This window comes from Sinocyclocheilus grahami, unplaced genomic scaffold (assembly GCF_001515645.1).
Source record: "Sinocyclocheilus grahami isolate Dianchi unplaced genomic scaffold, SAMN03320097.WGS_v1.1 scaffold6.1, whole genome shotgun sequence".
NCBI classification, from domain to species: Eukaryota; Metazoa; Chordata; class Actinopteri; order Cypriniformes; family Cyprinidae; genus Sinocyclocheilus; species Sinocyclocheilus grahami.
The window spans coordinates 198,498-225,573 of record NW_015505185.1 but is presented as its reverse complement, the minus strand read 5'-3'; the positions used below and the strand labels follow the sequence as shown (position 1 = coordinate 225,573).

The window sequence follows — 27,076 nt, the reverse complement described above, 5'->3', positions numbered from 1 at the left end:
TGCAGTGTGGCTCTGATACGGCCACTGAAGCTGATTGCGGCCACTAGCAATGCTTGTGATTATTCCAGCCGTGCCACGCACGTTTCTGAAGCGGCTCTTTGTGCTGCTTCTGTAAAGATACACGCATACACCTCATTTCAATAAATATAGCCAGAATCCCACCAAAATCCGTTGCAACAACTTATCGCGAGAGGCAAAAGGTTATGTTTTAGTCACATAACATTGGTTAATTGAAACGCTGTCATTTCGAAATAATGGAATGGAAACACGCCTATTATTACGAGAACAATCTCAACAAGCTTCTGTTCATACAATGGTCTCTACTCACCTCTCTGTCCAGTGAAGCCTGGTGGTCCTGGTTTACCAGGTGGACCAGCTTGTCCTTTGTCACACAGCTCTGGTCCCCCACCTGGGCAACCAGGTGCTCCTGGTGTACCATCCATTCCTTTTTCCCCTTTTCTACCAGGAAGTCCAGGGACTCCAGATGCACCTGCAGAAAAAGTCTTTAATTAATAAAATTAATATTGATGGACTTTCTGGGATATTTTCAAATCCTAAAACCTTTATTTAATAACCCTTAAATACTATTTTCTTTATATCCTATTGCTGTTTGCCAGATATTATTCAAGTCTCAATGTCTCAATGTAGTACCTTGCAATCCAATTGACCCAGGAGATCCAGGGACACCTTTAGGGCCCTGACATCCCTGAATACCACCGGGCCCCATCTGTCCTGGGGCCCCTGTAGTAGAGTCTCCAAAAGACCCTTTCAGACCCTGGGGTCCACGATTACCAGGTGTGCCAGGTGAGCCACTAATACTGGTGCCATCTGGCCCAGTGTCACCTGGATCTCCTAAAGATCCAACTGGACCTGCGGACGAGATTGCAGGGATATTAGATTTTTGTAATACTTTACAATTTGACGCGCTCTAGTCGAGTTGATACTGTGGGTATATCATGCGGACATAGAATAATTAATAAATGCATGTTGAATAAAATCAAAGAGGGTTTATTCAAAGATTTAGAAACATTCAAAAAATTTTACAGAAATGTTTTTAAATACACCAAAACCTTAAATTATTTTCTCTACCTTGAAATCCTGCTAACCTACTATCGCCAGGATTTCCACTCTCTCCCTTGGGACCATCTGGTCCAATTTGTCCTTTGCATCCTGGATTTCCAAGCTGACCTATCTCACCTGGAAGAAAACATGAAGGTTTTGGTCATATACTGTATCTGATAACAATCATCAGTGCTGTGATATTTCTACTTTGAGAATTGGGTACTTTTCAATTTAGTAGTTTAAGAGAAATGCTTTTTAAAGAAATTCTAAGAGTCCAAAACAGGCTTCATTAGTTCAATACACATTTTGCAACAAAACATCAACTAAGTCTGACTAATTATTCCATGTTTGCTCTTGATAAGTAGCGTACATTTGAAATTTGAGAAATTAAGATCAAATTTATTTCAGATTTACAATTATTTCTCTAATTTATCTATCAAAGTAATTACCATTCACACATTTTCCCACAGATTTTGCGACCACTAAATGTCAACCACATTGTTTTCAATTAATTTTAAAAACATCAATAAAAATATCCAAATTTGAATCTATTGGTTATATCATGTACTGAGTTATAACCACAAAAGTGCACTAATCCCAAAAATTGGTACCATTTAGAGAATGATTGTATATAGAATGTCAGATCTAGAACTAAAATTGGCACCCAATAATGAGCAAAAATAAGTAAAAATATAATCTATAAAATAATTAACGTATAACAAAAACTTATGATTTTATTTTTTACACTTTACACTTTAAAGGTACAATACTCTTATTCAATTTAATATTAAATACTCTTTTACAATACTCAGTTCCTCTTATTCCTTCAGTTGTATCATTTCTTTTTTCAACCAAACTGAGAGAACTCTCACTCTTTCATTCAGAAATTATTTCAATATATATTTACCTTTACGACCAGGCATTCCTTTAGAACCTGGGGCTCCATGTATGCCAGGTTCACAGGGCAGGGCATCACCTATTAAAAAAAAAAAAAAAAAAATCAAGAAATTCTCACTGACCTCAAACATTTACACATCAACATATTTCAACATCCTCCATCCTGACATTTGTTTTCAATAAATTGTATTTATAGTGGATAGCAAAACCTTACTCAGCTTACTGAATGCCTTACTTACCTTGAACGCCTTTAGGACCAGGGGGCCCTGTCTGACCTTGAGGTCCTGGTTCCCCTGGTTCTCCCCGTCGCCCCACTGACCCCATCATATTAGGGCCAGGAGGACCAGGTGGACCTCTGAGGCCTTTTACCCCAGCAGCTCCTGGACACCCCCTGTCACCCAGCGGACCAACAACACTATCTCCCTGGAAAGGAAATAAAGTTTTTTTTTTTTTTTGTAGTAAAATAATTAATGATTGTAAATTACTGTATATATAAATCATCCTAAATATATACACAGTATATATATATATATACACACACACACATCTATGCATACGTTGCTAAATGTATGGAAAGGGTCATTAGTTATCATCTAAAACCATATGTATCAGAGCACCTAGATAAGCCACAAAGAGGGACAGAGCATGCTATGCTCACTATGGTTGATACAACTGCAAAGAGTTTATATTAGTTTAATTGAAAGTATTTTAGGGTATAATATAATGGTTTGGTTTGGGCGAATAATGTCTGTAAATAACAGTATTATAAGAATGGCAAGCAAAATAATAGAGTTTAAGCAAAAATCGATTGATCAGCTGTATAATATGGCAGTTAGGAGGAAAGCTCTGGCTATAAGTGGAGATACAACATACCCTCTGAACTATGCCTTCGAATTGTTACCATCTGGATGCTGTTATTGGACACTGAAGGCAACTAAAGCAATATATAAACAAACCTTTGCGCCATACACAATAAGTCTGTGTAATGTATTACGTATTGTATTGATATGTAAATTGAACTGTCATTGTGGTATGTAAGCAAGACCTAAGACTAATTTTCAGCCAAGGCTGAACAATAAAGTAACTAACTAACTAAATATATATATATATTTACATTTAGTCATTTAGCAGACGCGACTTACAAATGAGGACAAAAGAAGCAATCAAATCAACAAAAGAGCAATAAAATGCAAGTGCTATGACAAGTCTCTGTTAGCCTAACGCAATACACGTAGCAAGGTTTTTTGTTTGTTTTTTAAAGAAAACAAGCAGTTAGAAAACGAAAAGAGATATAGTTTGCAAGTGTTAGAGGGTCAGGTGTTTTTATTTTTTCATTATTTTCATTGTTCTTTCGAAGTGACCATTTCAATGAATCAGTGAATCAAAACAATTTGTTTGCATCATGACTCCAAAATGTAAAAAAAAAGTCTGTTATGTGTGTGTAATGTTAATTTCGTTAAAGAAAACTATGATGAAAAATGTTCCTTGACGAGCTTTTTCCCCCCGACTAAAATGAGACAATGACGAGACAACAATAAGGTCAATAAATGATAACTGTGATCTAGGGCTGTCAAAATGGCTGAATAACTAAATTCGAAATTTGTATCAAAATATTATCAATATTTGAATTATATTCAAATTTAGAAGGCATAATTTCTTTTAGGGGGAAAAAGCTTTTGGCTTATCTCCTGAGGCCATAAGAGGGCGCATTGAGCAAAATATTACTAATGCAAGTTTCTTCTAAGCAATAAAACAACATAACTATCTTTGAAAAAAGTGCATAATGTTTAAAATAATGTTTATAAACAATATATAATTAATTACGTTGCTTAACAATTAGAAACAAAACAGCACCATGTACAGTATGTATACAGTATGTATAGTTTAATACAAATCTACAAAACACATTTTTATTTTAAAATAAAAAGGAGACAATTTTACAATTTTGCAATATTATTGCGTACTGCTGTACTACGTAAGCTTTCATGTGTGTGGTTGCCAGATATCAAGACTTCAAATCTTCGAATCAGAGATTCTCTGTTAAAAGGATACATTTTCTGCTCAGTGTTTTGCAAAATTTTGGCAATCTGACAACCATGCGCACGCGCTTGATCTTCATTGCGAAAGCACCAAAGATGATCTGAAAACACCGCCAAACAAGTAAGCTGAAGTTTAGCGACCTCCATGTGAGATATTCTGCTTAAATGAAATTTCATTCTGTGTCAATCAGCTGGTCTGTGTTCTGTCATGAGATCTCGACTATTTTGTTTATGATTGTGGTTTCTGAATAAATGTACCTGTTCTTTTAATAGAGAAACATTATTGCAATTTGGAATTATTGGAATTACTATTAGACATTTCAATATATAAAATATAATATAATATCGAGAAATATTATTACACTTTAAAATAACTGTTTTCTACTTTAATATATTTTAAAATGCAGTTTATCCCTGTGATGGTAAAGCTGAATTTTCAGTAGCCATTACTCAAGTCTTCAGTTTTACATGATATTCAGAAATAACTTTGCATGGTAGTATGTACAGTACTACTTTACACCTATCTATGACTTTTTTAAATTAAATTTTATAATTGTTTACATGTCTTACCAGAGATCCAGGATCTCCAGGGGCACCCATTTTCCCATCAGCCCCTTTCCTCCCATTATACCCTGGTTTTCCAGATGGTCCAACAGATCCCGTGCCACCTTTCTCCCCTTTAACATAATGCAAACATTTCTGATAACTGCATGTCAGTTGTATGCAAAATAAAGATGACAGATTTTATAGATAATTTAAGAAAAATCAGAAGAAACATGAAACTTTAAATCACAATTCTGACATAATGCTCTGGGATAAAAAACAAAACAAAAAACAGCATTATAGTTTCATTATCAGGCATTTAACATCATATCAGTTCATGCTGTATTATAATATAGAACCTATCCTTAGATGTTAGACCATTTTGGATGAGTCTTAAAATGAACAAAAAAACAAAAAAAAATCCATTAACTGCGAATATGCTTCACCCTTTTTGCAGATCACCATAACTTCTCCTTTCTCTCCTTTAAGCCCTCTGACACCTGTGAAGCCTCTGGGACCCTGAGAAACAACAAGAGACACAAACAACAACAAAAAAGATTAATTACACACACAAGCACAATACAAACATATTGAATTTCAACCAGGTTTACGTACAGTTACACCTCTCCCACCCATCTCTCCGATGAATCCGTCATCACCAGGAGGACCCCGGAACCCCTTTTGCCCTGGATCACCACGGAAACCCGGAGGGCCTGGGGGGCCAGGATGACCAGGTAGATCACCAAGGGGCTCGCATGCACATCCCCCAACAGGGCCTGTAAGGAAACACAAAGAATATAAGAACATGTGCTCATACTTGGGTTAGAAAAGATGTGCTCTTTGCCGCCTCCTATTGGACGCTGATACACACTACACATAACTTTACAGTTGGGACAAAAGAACCAAAAATAATCAGCACCACGGACAGCACCAGAAAAAGATGCAGTATTTGGACAATTAAGTCACATCTAAAAGTGTATGATTAATATTATATTTTATAACAAAATATCAAAAAAAGCACATTTTAAGCAAAACATTTACAGTAACGTTTGACAACAAAATATGTTCTGTTCAAAAAAATACTCTCTGGTTTAACTGACTTAAAGGTTTTAGGTAAGAATTTTTTTATGGTTTTGAAATACGTCTCTTATGATGCATTTATTTCAGTATTGTGTAATATTAATTAGTCTTGTGAAATAACATTAAAATTTAAAATAACAGTTTAAAAAAAATACAATTTTATACATTTTAAAATGTAATTTATTCCTGTGATGCCAAATCTGATTACTCAGCAGCCATTACTCTAGTCTTCAGTGTCACATGATCCTTCAGAAATCTAATATGCTGATTTTATTATTATCAAATGTTTTAAACAGTTGCTTATTTTTGTGGAAACTGTAAAAGAAAGTAAAAAAACAGCCTTTATTAAAAATAAAAATCTTTTGTAACATTATGTCTTTACTGTCACTTCTGATCAATGTATTGCAGTATTAATTTCTTAAAAAGAAAAATCGTACTGACCCCAAACCTTTGAACAGAAAAAAAAGTAATCAAAGTTTTAGAAAAAAGAAAAAGCTAGTTCTACGAGAAAAAAAATGCATTGTTTGCAGACACCACTTGGTTTGATATTTTGAATCTAATAGAATGGCATTCACACAGGTATATAATTCTTTATATAAATATAAGTTTATATGTCAATGTATGAAAACTCACCTTTTCTCCCCTGAACACCTTTTAATCCAGGGGGTCCTCTATTTCCAACCTGTCCAGATTCTCCACGCTCACCAGGCACGCAGTAGTAACCTGTATCCCAGACAGTTACTCTCATCACAGTGTATTAGCTGTATTTCTTTAGAATGATAGCTCTTAAAGTTGCATGCCTTATCTATCTAAGTATTATGTTACATGTATAAAGGTGTTGGATAAATGTATGTAGCATGTGACTGTCAAAACATTATGCTCACCGCAAACTGTTCACTCGAAACACATGACGAGACAAATGTTGACACCGTAACAGGATGGACACACACACACAAAGACAACATGCAAGCAGGCAAACAAAGAAGGATGACATGCTTGAAGAACATACAATAACTTCAGTGATGATGCACACACATCGACATTATCAATAATGTCAACAAAATGAGACATAGGTTAGTGTGTCTACACTAAACACGCAAAATGTTTTATTAATATTAATAACAAATGAAATGAAAAGATAAAAAAATTACAAAAGACATCTCCGTGACAAAAGGCAATTATGAAAAGTAAACAAAAGCATTATTGGAACTAAGTAAACACTTACATGCTCTCAAATGTCTAATTATATAGACATTCTCCAACATGCATTTTATACAGGTATGTACAGATACTTTGATGTGACTCAATCACATCAGTTTGTCAGGGCTGGTTAAGACAGACAACAGAAAAATCCACATCCACTCACCAGGATTACCAGGAATTCCATTTTGTCCTTTGGGTCCAGTAGGGCCACGTTTTCCAGGTTCCCCTAGAGGAAGAGCGATTATATGTTATTAAATTATATTAAAAAAACATAAAAATCTATTATTCTCTCTCGTTTTTGACATTTACATTGTAAGAGTGAGAAAACAGTACACTACAGTACAAATGTTTGGGGGGTCAGAAAGGTTTTTTATTTAAATGTATTTATTTTTTTTAAAGAAAGGATGTATGAAGTTGATTAAAGGCATCAGAAAAGACATTTCTAAATGTTATTAATTAAGTAATTATACTTTAAATAAATGCTGCTCTTTGAACTTTCTATTCATCAAAGAATCAACAAATCAACAAATGTTAAAACAAATGTATAACAACAAACTGGTTTCTTGAGCAGCAAATCAGCATTCAAGACCAATTATATATTTGCTTATGCATTTAATTATATATGGACCAACATATACATATGCCAACACACACATACATATATATATATATATATATATACACACACACACACACATAATTACACACATTTCCCCATTTCAGGTATTAAAGATTTTTTTTTATTATTTTCCATTCTACGCAGTACTTATTGTGTTTTGGACAAAACAGCAGATCTCTGAAAAAGATTATGAATAAATACACATCTACTTACAGCTTTTGAGTCCCTCAAATCCCATTAATGACTACGAATATACAACTTATGTAATTTCATATATGCTTAAAGCCAAAAACGGTGATGAAAATGTACCTTCAGTTCAAAAAAATTAAAAAATTCCAGCTTTTTACGATTGCCCCTAACAAGTCAGTCACACGAATAATACAATAACTCTTTCAAATCATTATAATGTCTAGGAAAATGCATATTGAAAATATTTTGGTAAGTAAACATAAAAAAATCTGAAATATTACCATAGTTTAAGTATGACCCGTATATTTTTCCTGGGTCACCTTTTTCTCCTTTGAGTCCATTAAGACCCTGCAAACCAGATTCACCCACTGGACCTAAAAGCAGAGCAGAGTTAGAAAGAGAATCAAGAAAAGAAAGAAAAACCCGCACTAAGACATCTAAGTTTATAAATACCATACATAAATGACATTTAAGATATTTCAGACCTCTTATAGATGCTCCTGGATCACCAGAGGGTCCAGGTATACCCATCGCCCCTCTATCCCCAGGAAGTCCGGCTGCACCAGGAAGCCCACGATCTCCAGTTGGTCCTAGAGCACACATTAAAAAATCATAAGATTTTATAATACACAAATTTAAAAACTTGTTAAATTAAATATTATATTTATATATGTATATTATATTATACATTTGATATATAAAAATGCAATGATATCTAAAAACTCTTCAAACAGACCCACCTCATCTGAAACTCTCAATATAAAGAATTCTAGTTTGCACTGCTAATTTATTTAAGAAATAAAGTGACACAATCTTCATGGTAAATACTGTACCTAACCACAGACAGTACAGTACATTTCACATGTCTTTGTGTTTGATATAATGTTAACTCTATTACCCATCATATTGTTGTAATGGTATTTTGGGTTTCCTTTAGGTCCGGGGTCTCCTGAGTAGCCCTGTTACACATTCACAGCACCAGTGTCAGCAAACAAATCACAATATACTGCAAGTAGATAACTCTTACTAAATCAATTTCTTTCATACAACATCTAGTCAGAATGTGTGCCTGACCTTTGGCCCTGGGTTGCCATATAGACCAGGGAGACCATTATCCCCTAGTGCTCCCTGTATATGTAAAAACATAACATCAGAAGTGACAAACAGTATAATTCAACAAACCTATCATTTCAAAATAAATAAATCATTATTAATAGTAAATTATGAATGATTAAAAAGTGTACCTTAAGTCCTGGAAAGCCATTTCTTCCTGGATATCCAGGCAAGCCCTAATGTTTTAAAAAATACAACAACATACTGTACATAATTGAAAAAGTAAAAGAATGAAGGTAAGAGTTTTGGTTATTAAATTAGTTTTCTAACTTCTTTAAAATGAACTCATACTTGCACAATCTGAATATGTGACCCTGGACCACAAAACCAGTCTCAAGTGTTAATTATACATCATCTGAAAGTCGAATAAATAAGCTTTCCATTGATGTATGGTTTGTTAGGATAGGGCAATATTTGGTCGAGATACAGCTATTTGAATATTTGGAATCTGAGGGTGCAAAAAAATCTAAATATTGAGAAAATCGCCTTTAAATTTGTCCAAATGATGTTCTTAGCAATGCATATTACTAATGAAAAATTAAGTTTTGATATATTTACAGTAGGAAATTTACAAAATATCTTCATGGAACATGATCTTTACTTAATATCCTAATGATTTTTGGCATAAAAGAAAAATCAATCATTTTGACCCATACAATGTATTTTTGGCTATTGCTACAAATATACCCCAGCGACTTAAGACTGGTTTTGTGCTCCAGGGTCACATATGTGAAATGAGAGGAATTCGATGTTTAATCCTGATCATTTAATTGGTTAGTCTGGAATGTTTTGATTGGTTGGTTTGGAATTCTATGATTGGTGAAATGAGAGGAATTCGATGCTTAATCCTGATAATTTAATTGGTTAGTCTGGAATGTTTTGATTGGTTGGTTTGGAATTCTATGATTGTTTGTTTTTGAGTGTTATGACAGGTTGAATTTTTGTTATTAGACAGATGGTTTGTAGTCTTATCTGTTGGTTTGAGGTGTTATGTTCGGCTGGATTGTGGTGTTGGTTTGTAGTGGATCAATTGATATGGAAACTAGTGAATAATCTTACTCTTTGACCAGGTAAACCAATTATGCCTTTCTCTCCTTTTTCTGCTGGAGGCTCTTCAAGACCCTGAGAAACACAAAAATGAATGTAAAACCACATTAATGAGCTTCAGCTAACACAGGTCACATATCAGGGCTTGCTATGTGAGTTCAGAAGTTATTAGGACTAATAAATTCAAATAAATATGCAGCAATACTCACCTCTGGGCCAGGTGCTCCACAAATTCCTTTTTGACCTTTCCTCCCCTACAAAAAAAGTTATAAAATTCCACCATCATTTTCTCCTTGGAAGCTGCCTGGCATCCTCAACAGCTGAAAACTTTTTTCACATATGGACGTTTTACCTTTTCGCCTTTCACATAGTCTTCTGGGTTGGGCTCCACATATTCAAAAGGACCTGGTTTACCCTGTTTCCCCTGTTCCCCCTGTAAGAGAATCAAGATGATGTTGTTAAACACAAATTCAAGTATGATATAAAGCCAGCACTGCCAAGTGCGTTATTTACCTCATCTCCTTTTGGTCCAGGCAGTGAACTTCCTGTGTCTCCCTATGGACAAACGAACAAAATATAATTCAAGAAGATTTTAAATAATCAAAAACGGCTTCATATTAATGCACAGGCAACAGAAGAACAAGCAGAAGTGCATGTTAAATGAAAGATGCTAGAAGTCTAGGGCTGCTGCACTCAAACAAAGATTTTCAGGTTTTCAAATCTGAGCTAATAAACTGTAAACTTCAGATAGGGAAACTTCTCAGTGAATCTTCATTTTCATAGGCATGCACTTGCAAAACTCACCGGTAGGCCTCTTGGACCTGGTAATCCTTGAAAGCCCTATAATTAGAAAAAAACATTAAATGAAATAAAACTAAAATATTTTTAAAAAGTATATTTTTGGTGAGCATAAGATACTCTTTTCAAAAACATTTTACAGTGATCTTTTGAATTTTGCAAAAAACAAAAACAAAAAACAGAATACATACATTATTATATAATTATAGTATGGATGAATAAAAAATGGTGCTATTTGAAGAGTAAATGCTTTTCTCACCATAAATCCATCAGGTCCCATTCCTCCTGGTGGACCTTGTGGGCCAAAGACCCCTTTTAGCCCCTTTGTGCACATGCAAACACAGACACACACAAACAAAACAAACCTAACTAATAAATAAAACTGCACTTAATACATTATAGCTTATATAAGGACTTTTGCATAAGGTTTTTTTGCACTTAGTACATACTGCTGGTCCAGGTATTCCAGGTAGTCCATCGACACCCTGTGAATGAGGATAACAGAATTGTTGAGTATAAAAAGATGATAAAGTATCTCTAAATAAAACAACAAAACTACAGAAGTATTTTACTGTTTAAGAAATCAGCTTTTATATTTGATTTTATATGACACAACAATGCTCAACCTCCGGACTGCATGCAGAATATAGTCAGTAGTAATAAAATATAAACCCATAAACTCATTTTTTGGAATTATACATACAGGTGTTCCAGGAAGGAACCTTGTCCTTGTAAATGCGTCTCCTTTGGCTCCTTTTAACCCAGGTAGTCCCTGAAACAAGCAAAAAATTAAAAACAAATGGAGTCGTGGACATCATTTACTGCAGGAATGAACACACTGAAAGAGCCCAGTCAACACAAAAGATAAAATACAAATTTCTTGTAACATTTCTCATACCATTGGTCCTGGGAAGCCAGGTCGTCCTATCTCACCATTCAACCCACGCTGCCCTCTGGTTCCATTACAGCCATCCTTCCCTGGAAGCCCCGGAAGACCACCAGGCCCTGGATGACCCTGGAAGATTATTGTAATATAATATAATATAATAAATATAATATAATATAATATATACATGCTGTCTAGTTTTTATATCTATATCTATCTATATCTATACCTATATACATATATATATATATATATATATATATACATACATACATACATACACACACACACACACACACACAGAGCATTTCTATTGTTGAATATTTCATACTACAGAGTGTCACTTACAGGCACTCCACCTAATCCAGCATAGCCTTGATCTCCTTGAAATCCCTAACACAAAAGAATGCAACAGAATGAAAGCCCTTGTATTGAGTTTTCTAAGAATTGTTTGTGGGTGAGTGTGTATTTCTATGTACTTGGTCTCCTTCCGGGCCAGAGAGCCCAGGCAAGCCTATGAGTCCACGTTGACCCTTTTCACCACGAAGTCACATACATACATACATACATACACACACACACACACACACAGAGCATTTCTATTGTTGAATATTTCATACTACAGAGTGTCACTTACAGGCACTCCACCTAATCCAGCATAGCCTTGATCTCCTTGAAAGCCCTAACACAAAAGAATGCAACAGAATGAAAGCCCTTGTATTGAGTTTTCTAAGAATTGTTTGTGGGTGAGTGTGTATTTCTATGTACTTGGTCTCCTTCCGGGCCAGAGAGCCCAGGCAAGCCTATGAGTCCACGTTGACCCTTTTCACCACGAAGTCCTTGGGGGCCAGGCAAACCTGGAAGCCCCTGCCGGCCCTGCTGACCTAACACACCAGGATTCCCCTAGAAACAAATAGCAGTAGAATAATATAATAATATTATTGTAATACTCCCTGCAAATCTACAAACTCAGAAAAAGTGTACCTTTATTTACTCATAAATGGCACACACACACACTGTATATATATGTGTGTGTGTGTGTGTGTGTGTGCCATTTATGGGTAAATAAAGGTACCCTTTTTCTGAGTATGTAGCTTTGCAGGGAGTATTACTATAATATTATTATATTAATTAATATTAACATAATAATATTATAAACTATAATAAACTATATTCATTCTATTTTATCTTTGTTATTAAAAATAAGAACAGATGCAAAAAAACAGCAGAACAAATATAAGAAAGAAACAAATAGGCCTAGTGCATTACTTTTTTCATTTGACATCTAAACATAAGAATTCAAGTAAGAAAAACAAAGAATCAAATGTAAAAATCCCTTCAGCGTGTTCATTACAAATAAATTGATTATTAAAACTACAAAAGCAGAGAGTTATTCCCTCTTTTCTTTTATTGTTAGATTAACATTAATGTAACAGATGGCCAGTGGGTACTGACCACTTCCTGCTCGTTGCAACATGTCGACTTCGATTACGACATTTGCCAGCCCATGGCCAGCAACCGAAGCCTTTTGATGTCGTACGGCTCCGAGACCCAGTCGTATTGCAGCAGTACATTGTTGCAGTCCGGAATCACTTCAAACTATTGGCCCCCCCATACAACCTAGATTCTCGTTGGGAGCAGTTTCGAGACACTCTGGTAACCGTGGCAGAGGCGGCCATCGGTCGCCAACGGGGCACTTTCAGAGAATGCTGGATCCAACCTCCAGCGGTGGCGCCAGATAATTTTGAAAGCAGGTGCTGAGGGGGTGCTAGACCATTGACAGGGGGATCTGGGCAATTATTAGTAAATATGACCAAAAGATGTTATTATTATTATTATTATTATTAATAATAATATGAATAATAAAATAAATCGCACACTCGATTTTGTAACATTTTATTACATGATTATTTGGCTCATCACAATTTAATTAAATTTTTTCGTTTTATGAAATTAAACAAATAGCCTACATAGATCAGTCAGTTCCCAAATATTTTTATACAGTCCACCTAAAATTCAATTAGCATTTCCGAATGTGAGACAAAGGCAATATGACTTTAAAAATGCCTCCTGCATGACATGGAGGTGCACGCACAATCCCTTGCATTTTTTCCTGCGGAAAGAACTTAGAATATGCTACTCCGTCATTTTGGGTCATCCAGATAAGTGTAGCTTAATCGGCTACATCATTCGTAAAAAACTATTTCTGCTTTTATTTATGTACACTCACAATAACACCAAAATGTTGAGCTTTTGTAAAATAGAGAAAATAAACAGTGCTTTCTGCCAGTCTCCGTGAAATGAAGCGCGTCACAACAATGAACCACCTACTTGCCTGCTATTAAAGGCATGTATTGTGGAGATGGCGAGTCAGCGAGCGTCGGTATTCGGTAACTTCATCTTTGCAGCTGACACTGACTGAGAAAGTTCTCATTTATTAAATAATTAAAATGTATTTTTTTCCCCGGGCACATTCATAATAATTACTTTTGCCGGTCCTTTGTGGCAAGCGTTATGCGCGTGCTTGAGCACGGAATAGGCTATACGCCCATGCCTAAAGGATGGTTTAGTAGGTTATTATATCCTCCTCAGAACCAGAAAAAAAGCTTTGTGAATTTAGTATTTTTTCATGTCATTACATTGTTTAGAGCATAAGAAAAAAAATGGAAAAATAACATTTTTGAAAAATTATATTTTATTCATATGTTATGCTATGACCTCTGTAGAGCAGTGGTTCCCAAACCTGTCCTGGAGGACCCCTTGCCCTGCACATTTTGTATGTCTCTCTAATCAGACACACCCAATTTAGTTCTCGCAGTCTCTACTAACGAGCTAATGAGTGGAATCAGGTGTGTTAGATAAGGGAGACATACAAAAGGTGCAGGGCAGGGGGGCCTCCAGGACAGGTTTAGGAACCACTGCTGTAGAGGACACCAGGACTCAGTTTTTCTAAAAAAATTTAATGACATGAATAGACATGAAAAGGCAAAAACAATGGGATTTAAAAAATTAAATAAAATCACCAATCAATTTGTTAGGTTTCTGGATTTTTTAATACTAAACTTTGTATAAGGATGATTCTCAACTATGTTATAAATAATATAACAAAATGATTTGATATACCATTTTACTTTATGCAATATGTGTGTAAAATTTACATAAACTGGTTTGTCCATTAAACACAATGTTATCTATACACTGTACCTAATTTGCATATTAATGTGCTGTTGGGACAGCATGTTGAAAAAAGAAGTGTAATAATGGGAATAATAATTAGCCAGATTTTTTTTATAATAAAATCTAATATTTCATAAGAATACTGATACATCATTTTTTTTCATATTAATTTGTTGTGTCTCCCAAAATGCGTAATAAACAGGCTTTTAGTCCTGGTGTCCTCTACAGTGGACATGTATGAAATCAATATCCTGTTTCAAACCAGAAAGTCATATTTTGGTTTGAAACCCCATAACATTTTCCTGAGATGTTTATTTATGACAAACAATTTGAAAATTAATCAGATTTAAATGATAATTACAAAATATCATCATATTTCCATAAGGATGTACAATTTTTTCACTAAATTAATGTCAGCCATTTTAAAGACCAAGCAGAGGGAGTGATCATGGTGAAACCTCCAAACATTTGGTCTCTCTGAAAAGCCCTGAATGTGCTCCTTACATCCAGACTTAAAACTGTGACATGTGAGGTCTCAAAGAAATTCACTAAAATATAATGTCCACTACAGAGACAAAAACTCCATGGCTGGGTCTCAGGAGGATATTAATAATTTTAACATAAACGTGCAACTAGTTGACTAAAAATCTTTAGTCGGGGGCAAGCCTAGGAACCGCTCCATTTTTTAAAATAAAATGCTATAACATTATAAAAAGTGCGACTGCAAATCACGTCACGTTGCATTGTATGAGTTATGCATGCGTTATGAGTCAAATGCTTTTATTTTATTTCATTTTTTGGGGGTGCTTTGGTCTTTCTTGGGGGTACTGAAGCTGCTAGCCCCTCCCTAGCCGCCACCCATGCCAACCTCGATCTTGGGCATTGATAGATGAACGGCGGCATGCGAAGCAAGTCCGGGTCCAAGCATGCAGAGATATGGAACGCAAAGCTGCAGAGATGCAATATAGGGACTTGGATCAACAAGAAAAGCGAAGTTGCAGACATGACAAGCATGAGTGGGTCATTCAGAAAGGGACCGAGGCACAAGAAGCTGCAAATCACAATGATACGCACACGTTACATCGAATCGTTCGAGAGCTTACCTGCTCCCCATCTGGAAGCGGCACACCGATCAAAGATCGGGACGGCAGGGCCCTTCCTACTCAAGAAGAATGCGAGCGTCGGTGGGTTGAGAATTTCAAGGAAGTCCTAAACCAGCCAGTGCCAACCCCAGCATTTGATCCCAGCATCCTAAACCCTATAACTGATCTGCCAGTAAACCTTGACATGATCACAGCAGAAGAAATGAAAAATGTGATCCGGGCACTCAAGAATGGCAAGGCTGCAGGCCTGGATGAAATCCCGCCTGTACTACTCCTATCTGGTGACCAGTGCCTTGTTGATGCCCTGAAGGATTTGCTCAATGCTTGCTGGGCAACCTCAGTAGTCCCTGAGGAATGGAAACGAGGTGTGATAATCACACTCCCAAAAAAAGGTACCTGGAAAGGTATTTTCTATTGTCCTTCTAAACCGCCTTCGACGAGCTGTCGATGCCTGCCTTAGAGATCAACAAGTGAACTTCTGAAGGGGCAGATCCTGCTTTGAGTAGATTTTTGTTCTGCGACAAGTGATCGAACAATCACTGGAATCCCAACAACGGATCGCACTAAACTTTATCGACTTTGTCAAGGCCTTTGACTTAGTGCACCGAGAAACGCTATGGAAGATAGCCCGGGCTTACGGAATTCCATCTTGATTTGTAGACATCTTTCGCAACATTTACCAAGGCTCTCGATGCTGTGTATGGATGGAAGAAGGAATAACTGATTTCTTCGCGATTGAAAATGGCGTATGACAAGGTTGTGTGCTTTGCAGTTGGTAATCTCTTCCTCGCCAATCTAGACTTTGCCGATGATATTGTCATTCTTGGCCCGACCCAAACTGCTCTACGAGACCTCACTATGGCCCTAGAAAATCAAGCGGCTAGCGCTGGATTCCAAATTAATGGACAGAAGACCAAAGTCGTTCGCATCGGTTATGTAAACTCGAGAGTACCGATTACAATCGACGGAAAAGTGGAGGAAGTTGCAAACTTCACTTATCTTGGCAGTGTCGTCTCCTCAAATGGGGATGCAGAATGAATGAGATGTTATCTGCCGCATCGGCAACGCATCTGCCATGTTCCAGCAACTTCATCTAATCTGGAACTCGCCTTCCCTCCCTCTGCAGATTAAAGGGTTAGTTCACCCTAAAATGAAAACTTTGTCATTAATTACTCACCCTCATGTTGTTCCAAACCCGTGAGACCTTCGTTCATCATCGAAACACAAATGAAGATATTTTTGATTAAATCAGGGAGCTCTCTGACAATCCCATAGACAGCAATGCAACTGTAATGTTCCCAGGTCCAGAAACGTAGTAAGGACATCTGTAAACCAGTCCATGTGATATCACTGGCTCAACTTAAATTTTGCGAAGCTACAAGAATACTTTTTGTACGCAAAGAAAACAAAAATAACAACTTTATTCAACAATTTTTCTCCCCCGAGTTACCGTCTTCTGCCATTCTGGAGAGTATCACAATGCATACGCATGCTTTCCCCTAAGTGTAAAAAAAACGATGATTACGTTGATGTTTTTTTTTTCTCCTTCCTTATCTTTTTCTGTACAGCACTTTGGTTCCAGTCGTGGTGTTGAAAGTGCTTTATAAATAAAGTTTGCGTTGAGTTGAGTTGAGATTACGTTCTTGAGTACTCCCCAAATGGCGGAAGACGTAACTCAGGGAGAATCATTGTTGAATAAAGTCATTATTTTTGTTTTCTTTGCGCACAAAAAGTATTCTTGTAACTTCGCAAAATTGAAGTTGAGCCACTGATGTCACATGGACTGTTTTACCGATGTCCTTGCTACGTTTCTGGACCTGGGAAGATTACAGTTGCATTGCTGTCTATGGAGGGTCAGAGAGCCCTCTGATTTAATAAAAAATATCTTAATTTGTGTTCCGATTATGAACGAAGGTCTCACGGGTCTGGAATGACATGAGGGTAGATAATTAATGACAGAATTTTCATTTTGGGGTGAACTAACCATTTAAACTGCGACTCCTGGCTACGATCGTTGTGCCGATGGTGACCCACGCGTGCGAGACCTGGAAGATGATTGAAACCATCGCTCGAAAGTTGGACGTTTTCCACCTATGTTGTTTGGGATGTGTCCTCAAGATCACTTACCGGGACCATGTTACAAACATGGAAGTATACCATTGTGCCCACACACAGCCCCTCTCCGCAACAGTCACCGAACGCCATTTTCGTTTCGCCGGACACATCTTACGCCTTCCTGACCATTGGATACTCAAGACGGTAATATACTGGTGGCCTACACAAGGCAAACAAAAACAAGGACACCCAAAAATCACCTGGCGAATAACTTTTATGGAAGACCTGTGAGTAGTCGACTCGACATTCCATGGGACGAGGCTGAAGTAATGGCCGCGGATCAAAGCCATTGGAGAATGCTTGTCGCCCTATGTCCCGAACGGCGCCAGTGGAATTAAGGTTAAGTTAAGGACAGACGGCCTACAGTGTCGCCTATTAATATTATAAATATGAGCAAAGGTGGCTGTGAAAATAAATCTGCATTGTTCATCCTTTTGATCTTCATTCAAAAAAATTTACAAAATGTTAACCTTTTATTGAAGTAAAACAATGGAAAGTGGGGGGAATCTCATTATGAAATAAATGTTTTTCTCTAGTTCACGTTAGCCACAGTTATTGGCACCCAATTTTTGCAACGTCCTTTTCCCAAGATAACAGCTCTTTTTAGTTTTCTCCTATAATGCCTGATGTGTTTGGAGATCACCTGACAAGAGATCAGAGGCCATTCCTTCATACGGAATCTCTCCAGATCCTTCAGAATACCAGCTCCATTTTGGTGCTTCCTCTCTTCAGTTCACCCCACTCATTTTCTACAGAGTTTAGGTCAGGGAACTGAAACAGCCATGGCAGAAGCTTCATTTTGTGCTCAGTGACACATTTTTGTGTTGATTTTGATGTTTGTTTTGGATCATTGTCTTGATGGAAGATCCAAACATGGTCCATTATAAGATTTCTTACAGAGGCAGTCAGGTTTAGGTTTTTTATCTGTTGGCATTTGATAGAATCCATGATGCCATGTATCTGAACAAGACATCCAGGACCTCCGGCAGAAAAATAGGCCCACAACATTAAAGATCCAGCAGTATATTTAACCCGTGGGCATGGGGTACTTTTTATGCCTGTTTGCACCAAACCCATCTGGTGGGTTTGCTGCAAGAAAGCTCTTTTTAATGTTTCGTCTGACCATAGAAGCCAGTCCCATTTGAAGTTCCAGTCCTGTCCTTGTTAAATGTGAGCCAAAATCATCACAATTAAAAGAACCAAAGACTTAAACTACTTCAGTCTGTGTGCATTGAATTTATTTAATACACGAGTTTCACAATTTGAGCTGAATTACTGAAATAAATGAACTTTTCCACGACATTCTAATTTATTGAGATGCACCTGTATATATTATTTATTTATATTTTGGAATGTACAGTACCGTTCAAACATTTAGGCTTCTCAGTAAAAACATTTTGTTTGTTTGTTAAAAAAAATGTATAAACTGATTAAAAGTGACAGAAAAAACTTTTACATTGTTCCAGAAGATTTCTACTTTGAATAAATGCTGTTCTTTTGAACTTTCTATTCAAAGAATCTTGAGAAAATGTGTCACAGTATCCACAAAAATATTAAGCAGCACAACTGTTTTTAGCAATGAAAAAATAAGAAATGTTTGAGGCAAATCAGCATATTAGACTGAAACATTTCGGAAAGATCACGTGACACTAAAGACTGGCGCAATGGAAGCTGAAAATTCAACTATGCATCACAGGAATAAATTACACTTTAAAATATATTTCTAAAAAAGTTATTTAAAATTTTACAGCCATGCAGCATTGATGAGAATTAGAGACGTCTTTCAAAACCATAGTAAAATCTTACCGACCCCAAACTTTTGAACAGTAGTGTATTTTTACAAAATCACCACAAGGGTGTGACAAAACATCAAGAACATATTACATTCACAGTACTGCTGTGTGTCACCAGATGCTGCTCCAGGCTTGAGTGTGATTGGTCACTGATGTTAGCTCTCATATTGTTTGAGAGTGATTCTTCAGTGAGGTTAAGTGCTTTCTTTAGTGTTTTGGTAAATAACTGTGTTGAATAAAAACTGTGTTGTATAAATACTTTTTATATATAAGAGTATATAATTGCATGTACTATATAAAAACAACTGATTCTATCACATCTGATTATTGCTATAAATATTTATAAAAAAAACGGATGAGGCAAAAAAATAAAATACATACACGTGCGTGAGAATGAATTAGTGAATGAGTGACTGACTGATCTAAAAAGAGCTTTGACTGAAACAACACACACTGATGGGAACTAAGAGAACACAAACACACACACACACACACACACACACACAGGGCTTTCATACACACACAGCAAAAAATCCTCAAAAAAGTACAGTGGCAAACATGTGAAATATTTGACTGAAAGCAGTCAATGCGCACACACATCCTCTCTTCAAGCTCACTCTGCTAAACAGCCTCCCTAAATGGGAGGAAAGAATCATGTTAATTGCAGGTTCTTCCCACAGCTGGTTTGTGACAGCTTCAGTTTTAGAGCACTTTTAATTAAAATACCAGAAACGATTCTCTCTCTTTCTCTTCTTCTGGTCACTGTCTTTAGCTGTCAAAGCCAAAAGGGTTAATCCTTTATTTATGCAAACACACAGGCATGTTTTTTTAATGACCTGTAAGACATTGGATTTGACTTTGATCAGACACAATAGCAAAGCACTGACAGGGCAAGTCAATGAGTAAAAAAAACTACAGACTAAAGTGTGTGTGTATATGTGTTTGCTCAAAACATTGCACATATGCACACTACTGTTCAAAGGTTTGGGATCAGTAACATTAAAATAAATACTTTTAATAAAAGTATTATTATTTAAAGGTGACCATAAAGACATTTATAATGTTATAAAATATGATAAATGCTGTTATTTTGAACTTTATACAGCTACAATATTTATATTCATATAACTTTTAAATTTACTAACTAAACAAAAAAGACATACATCATATTCTACTTGACTTTGTGATGTGAAACAAGTATGATAGTGTGTGTGTTAAGCAGCATGCACTCAGTGGTTGTGACAGAGGTAGATCATTGTGTGTTGAGGGTGTTCACAGTCTTTCAGGGAAAGCAGTGACTGTGATAATTACTAAAGACCCATTGGATTCCCTCAGCAACACACACACATCCGTACACCTCTGGTTTACAATTAGGGCTTGCACAGCAAAATACAGCTGTCCACACCATCACACACGACTCCTGAACCATGTAGACATGTATTCACATGTAAAACTCATTCAAAGATCAATAGAGTTGTTCAGGTTCTAGAGCTAAAAAGAGACTCTCTTATTGTGTTCATACCATATAGTTATACATTGGCTTTTGAAACTGCTGTATGCATCAAAAGTATGCTAACAATTGGTTTTTACCCTTAACTAAAACTATTGAAATAGAATAGACATTAACTTAGATTGTTTTTTTAAAACTTAAACTTAATTTCTGTCATGACAACTCTCAGAGGGATTGGCATGGTAATGTACAGTACATGACAATGTTAATGTCTTTGGTCTTGGCAGAATAGATCTGCTCCGCTGCTGCGGCAGAGCAAGTACCAAGACTTGTTACTGCCAATACATCCCCAACATGCTGCTTTGAGCATGTAAAAAATACTGCTGCTGCACATATAACATGAAATAACCCCCATATAGCATACATGAATACCCCGTAGCAGATCTATACAGGTGGAGCTGGGGAAGGTGGAGGGATTCTGAAGTGCACTGCAACTGCTACAGCAAGCACTAGCCAAGTATTTGAATGTTGAGCAGCAAGCTCATTGGCTGCTGAAACAAAAAGAACCAGTTGGCTGCACCATGTGATAATATGCTAAAAAGAGACTCTCTTATTGTGTTCATACCATATAGTTATACATTGGCTTTTGAAACTGCTGTATGCATCAAAAGTATGCTAACAATTGGTTTTTACCCTTAACTAAAACTATTGAAATAGAATAGACATTAACTTAGATTGTTTTTTTTAAAACTTAAACTTAATTTCTGTCATGAACTCTCAGAGGGATTGGCATGGTAATGTACAGTACATGACAATGTTAATGTCTTTGGTCTTGGCAGAATAGATCTGCTCCGCTGCTGCGGCAGAGCAAGTACCAAGACTTGTTACTGCCAATACATCCCCAACATGCTGCTTTGAGCATGTAAAAAATACTGCTGCTGCACATATAACATGAAATAACCCCCATATAGCATACATGAATACCCCGTAGCAGATCTATACAGGTGGAGCTGGGGAAGGTGGAGGGATTCTGAAGTGCACTGCAACTGCTACAGCAAGCACTAGCCAAGTATTTGAATGTTGAGCAGCAAGCTCATTGGCTGCTGAAACAAAAAGAACCAGTTGGCTGCACCATGTGATAATAGCTATGTTTCCATCCAAAGATGTGAACTTAACTTGTGCACAAAACTGGAACATCGCATAAAACATTTGCAAATAAAGTACCGTTTCCATCCATCAAGTCAAAGAGAACAAAATTGTCACTTCCTGATAAACTGGCACTAAATAACATTAAGAAAAGTAGGAGAAGCCACTATTATTATAGTGTAAGACAATTATACGGACATACAGACTTTGCTCAGGCATTCCAGAACGACCAAAATACATTTCAGATGCTGTGCAATGAGATCGTTCTGCTGGTTAGTCAAGTTATCCCATCCCATTGTGCAAAGTCACTTGACTTTTTTGATGTGCATAGTTGAATTTATTTGGTAAATTTGTTTCCATCGTAGTTTGCACGTTTTTTCTTATTGGATAAAAAGTTTATTCTACTCAATTGTGCGCATAAGTTTTTATGCACATTTTAGGATTTAATCTTGGTGTTTTTATCCAGCATTTTTTTTTTTGCAATATTTCAAAATGCACATTAAAATAGGTGGATGGAAATTATGTCATTATGTCAGATTGAGTTTGACTTATTGGACTGCACAATCTAGAGCAGGGATCCTCAAATCTGGCCCACGTGATCCACTTTCCTGCAGAGTTTAGCTCTAACCCTAATCAAACACACCTGAGCATGCTAATCGTTGTCTTCAGGATCATTAGAAAATCACAGGTAGCTGAGTTTGATCAGGGTTGGAGCTAAACTCTGCAGCGCATTGGACCTCCAGGGTAAGATTTGAGGAACCCTGATCTAGATGACGAACTTTGGATTTATTTTAGCTAGTTTCCAAGGCAACAAAAATTTAATAAAAACTATAAAGACATCTTTAAAGCTGCAGTCCGTAATGTTTTTTGGTTAAAAATGATCCAAAATCAATATTTGAGCAAGTACATAACCAGCCAGTGTTTAAAACTATCACCTTACTTTAGCCCGATTCACAACGGTTATCTTATAATAATGTTTATAATTACGTCACGTCTGTAAACATAAAGAAGTTGTCCCGGCTACTAGGCTATCGCATGTGCGGATGCTGCAGGTGGCGGATCGTTTATAGCCTTTTCTCACAGCAGCTAGAATAATTAAATGTATCATTTTGATGGCGGATTGTAATCCAGAAAGGAATGTGAATGAGATTAAACTACATTCCAGTTTTACAGATAGCCTGGGATTACACAAGATTTGTATTTTAAAGACAACCAGTTCAAAGGGAGCATAATTTGCTTTTTGGGTTAAAAGATTTTCGGTTGCACTTTATTTTACAGTACGTGTACTTACAGTGTACCTACCTAAGAAAGTTCTGGTAATATAAGGTAACTACATGGGGTAGGGTTAGGTTCAGGGTTAGTACCTAGTTATGACCTAGTATTGTGATTACTATAATAAGTACATAGTATGTACATGAGGAACAGGACTGTAAAAAAGTGCTACCAGAATTTCTTAATGTTAAATTCGAATGGTATGACAATTAGAGATTAGACTGAACAAGAAACTGAAATCTACACGCTAATACACACTATAGGCAATGCTGACGTTGTTAACATTAATAATTTGAGAATAAAGTATAACAATAATAATAATTTGCATGGTTTGATGTGATATGAGCTAACCAATCTTTAGATTAAATCACCATTGGTAGCGCGATTTATAGTAATGCTTTTTTCCTCAGTTGGTCAGAACAAATGTGGCAGACTTGTTACTTACTTGTTCAGATGACAATACGGTGAAAATGTATTATTTGGGTCATATATTCCAAGACGTAGGCTAGAATCTGTGATTGCGAAGTACAGTAAATATCCGGTGCGGTGACTGACTGCCACACATACTCCTCAAAACATTAGATTCATCTGCGCAGGAACCGTGCCGGCGCACAACCAACGCAAGCAAAATAATTCCACAAACAGCTGCAATTACAAGTTTTCAAACAGATCTTTTTTTATTATTTTTATTATATATTGTAATTTTATTATAAATATATTATATTATATTTAAATATTCTATTTTTATTATATAATTTTTATTATATTGTCAAAAATATCTAAAACTTTTAATTAAAATAAAATATAAAAATAAATGATAATTTATAATATTAACACAAAATATAATAGTATAACCAATGTGCTTGCTATATGGACTAGAGCAGCGTTTTCCCAATCCCAGTCCAATTGGGAACCTCTGGACTAGAGCAAGCAACGCCTGGGTCATGGGTTCGATTTTCAGGAAGTTTGTGAACTGATAAAAACAAGTCGCTTTGGATAAAAGTGTCAGCAAAATGCACAAGTGTAAACACACATGCACAAAAAAAATCTGATTTATGTCATCTCATAATAAAAAAAAGGGGATATTTCTGGTGAACTTACTTGAATAAACAAGCATTTATTTGAAGACGTAAGGTCAGAAGAGATGTGGCTAATACCTGCGTTTGCAAGACCCCATAATCCTTCTCATGCAAACATTCCACAGTTCTAATGGCAGCCATGCAAATGTCCTCAAAACCCTCCCATAATCTCCTTCTTAAGATTTACACTAGACCAACACGCGTGACAGAGCGCATGACATACTTAGCTAGAGTGATGTCCTGGCCAGGATTTCTAAATTGCCTAAAATGTCCAGGTTTTGACTTTGTTTTCCTATTGACAAGCTCCCTACAGTCCTCATACATTATTTGTATGCTTATTTGCATTGCTTCGACCGTTCTCCGCAGATCCTACCTTCTCACATGCTTCAATTGGTTGGTTATCTACAATACCTGCACGCTATTGGTCAAACTACTTTTTAATCATTACCTTCAACAATTATGAAGACAAAAGACATTAAGGCACTAGAAATCCCAGCCAGGACTTGTAAAGATTACATATGGTCACCCTAACTTAGCACCTATGTGCTGTGTCCCAGCAGTGAACTCTGAAAGAAAGATAGGCTTTATGATGGACAGTAGTATTATTTACATTAAAAATACACTGCAAACCCACAGGCACACGCAAGCACACACACCCTCACACCTTTCATTAGAGAAAGTACTAGTTTTTAGCAGCCCAAAGCCTACAGACTCTGTGATTACGGTAGCCAGAGAAAGTGTTTTACACACACTCACACACACACACTAATGCACAGATGCTGAGTTGTGCCTTAATAGTTCAGAGGTCAAAGACTAGACTAGAAGACATGTGGCCTGAGGCATGAGGACTTCTGACCTCATTTTGGAACCACAAAACCAAGACATGAGAGACAACATAATACAAACAGGACACACACAGAGGCATTCTGGGCCCCTTGTTATAGGTTATTATTCTAGGCAGATTACTGGTTACTACTTCACTAGGAGTCACAGTATGTCAAGAACGGAACTCTATAGTTTATTACGTACTGCAGTGCATACTTATTAAAAATAGAATGTAAAACATTAAGAAACATTTCATGGTAAAAGTTTGTGGTTGGTAAGATGTTTTTATCTCTTATACTTACCACAGCTGCATTTATTTGATCAAAAAAGTAACTTTTTCTATTAGAATTACACTTACATTAAATAATATAGCAGACACTTTTATCCAAAGCGACTTACAAATGAGAATTATGAGGATTATATTACAATCATCAATGCATTATTAATTATAATATTTAAAAATGTAATTTATATCTGTGATGCAAAGCTGAATTTTCAGCATTATTACTCCAGTCTTCAGTGTCACATGATCCTTCAGAAATCACTCTAATATGCTGATTTGCTGCTTAGTATTTATTTGAAACCATGAGTTTTTAATAGAGAATTTAAAATAACAGCATTTATTTGAAATATTTTTTGTAACATTAAATGTCTGTAAATGTCTTTACTGTCATCTTAGACAAATTATCATTTAAATTAAATCAATGACTTAATGCATGGTTGCTGAATAAAAATATATATTAAATTTTTTTGTTAAAATATTTATGATCTGGGTGCTATGTCTAGACAAACAATTTGCATACTTCATGACAAATATTTCCAACATGGATGATTCAGAGAATTCATCTGTTAGTGTGTGCGCTATAAGCAGCTGTGCACACTCTTGTAACTGCGCTCCTAACTGTAATTGGGCCGCTGGGCTTTACGAGGCTGCCGTAAATTTGTCGCTCATGCTAAAGACTATTATTAATTTGACTTAAGAACCTTCTGCAAGGACACATTCACTCTCTCTCTGCCACACAGACACACAAACTTACATATTTTTCTAATTGTTTTCCTTCAGGTTCTATCTTAAAAAAGTATTACATTCACTTCGGCTTTTTCCATGCTTTACGTACTATTGTCCTACTTTGCAAGATAAAAATTGAAGGAGTGCTTCCCAAAACAGATATAATAGAAAGTTTGGGGTCAGTAAGATTAATTTTTTTAAAGAAATTAATAGTTTTATTTAGCAAGGACACATTAAATTAATCAAAAGTGACAGTAGAGATTTTTACAATGTTACAAAAAAAATTATATTTGAAATAAATGCTGTTGTTTTGAATGTGCTATTCATCAAATAATCCTAAAAAATTGTACCATGTTTCAAGCAGGACTGTTTTCAGAATCGATAATAATAAGAAAAGTTTCTTTAGCAGCAAATCAACATATTAGAATGATTTCTGAAGGATCATGTGACACTGAAGACTGGAGTAATGATGCTGAAAATTCAGCTTTACCATCACAGGAATAAATTATTTTGATGATGATGATGATGCATTTTATTTATATTGTGCTTTTCTCAAACATACACTAATATAGAAAACTGTTATTTTAAATTATATTAATATTTCACAATATTATTGTTTTTATTGTATTTT

The 27,076-nt window shown here is 36.0% G+C and overlaps 1 protein-coding gene across 1 annotated transcript in view; it reads right to left on the bottom strand.

The window, feature by feature from the left end:
• Positions 1–27,076, bottom strand: part of col4a4 (collagen, type IV, alpha 4) — a 65,863-nt gene that overhangs the window by 14,074 nt on the left and 24,713 nt on the right. Inside the window, exons 5-30 of the mRNA XM_016274278.1 lie at positions 12,245–12,379; positions 12,114–12,158; positions 11,489–11,605; positions 11,294–11,362; positions 11,040–11,075; positions 10,850–10,912; positions 10,597–10,632; positions 10,306–10,347; positions 10,145–10,225; positions 10,002–10,046; positions 9,805–9,867; positions 8,877–8,921; positions 8,707–8,760; positions 8,531–8,591; positions 8,118–8,222; positions 7,914–8,006; positions 6,988–7,050; positions 6,255–6,344; positions 5,157–5,317; positions 4,988–5,060; positions 4,569–4,675; positions 2,199–2,382; positions 1,970–2,038; positions 1,090–1,197; positions 652–870; positions 329–490 (exon numbers count right to left, since the gene is read on the bottom strand). Of these exons, the coding sequence (XP_016129764.1) occupies positions 329–490; positions 652–870; positions 1,090–1,197; positions 1,970–2,038; positions 2,199–2,382; positions 4,569–4,675; positions 4,988–5,060; positions 5,157–5,317; positions 6,255–6,344; positions 6,988–7,050; positions 7,914–8,006; positions 8,118–8,222; positions 8,531–8,591; positions 8,707–8,760; positions 8,877–8,921; positions 9,805–9,867; positions 10,002–10,046; positions 10,145–10,225; positions 10,306–10,347; positions 10,597–10,632; positions 10,850–10,912; positions 11,040–11,075; positions 11,294–11,362; positions 11,489–11,605; positions 12,114–12,158; positions 12,245–12,379 (2,326 nt within the window). The remainder of the gene's footprint in view (positions 1–328; positions 491–651; positions 871–1,089; positions 1,198–1,969; positions 2,039–2,198; positions 2,383–4,568; positions 4,676–4,987; positions 5,061–5,156; positions 5,318–6,254; positions 6,345–6,987; positions 7,051–7,913; positions 8,007–8,117; positions 8,223–8,530; positions 8,592–8,706; positions 8,761–8,876; positions 8,922–9,804; positions 9,868–10,001; positions 10,047–10,144; positions 10,226–10,305; positions 10,348–10,596; positions 10,633–10,849; positions 10,913–11,039; positions 11,076–11,293; positions 11,363–11,488; positions 11,606–12,113; positions 12,159–12,244; positions 12,380–27,076) is intronic.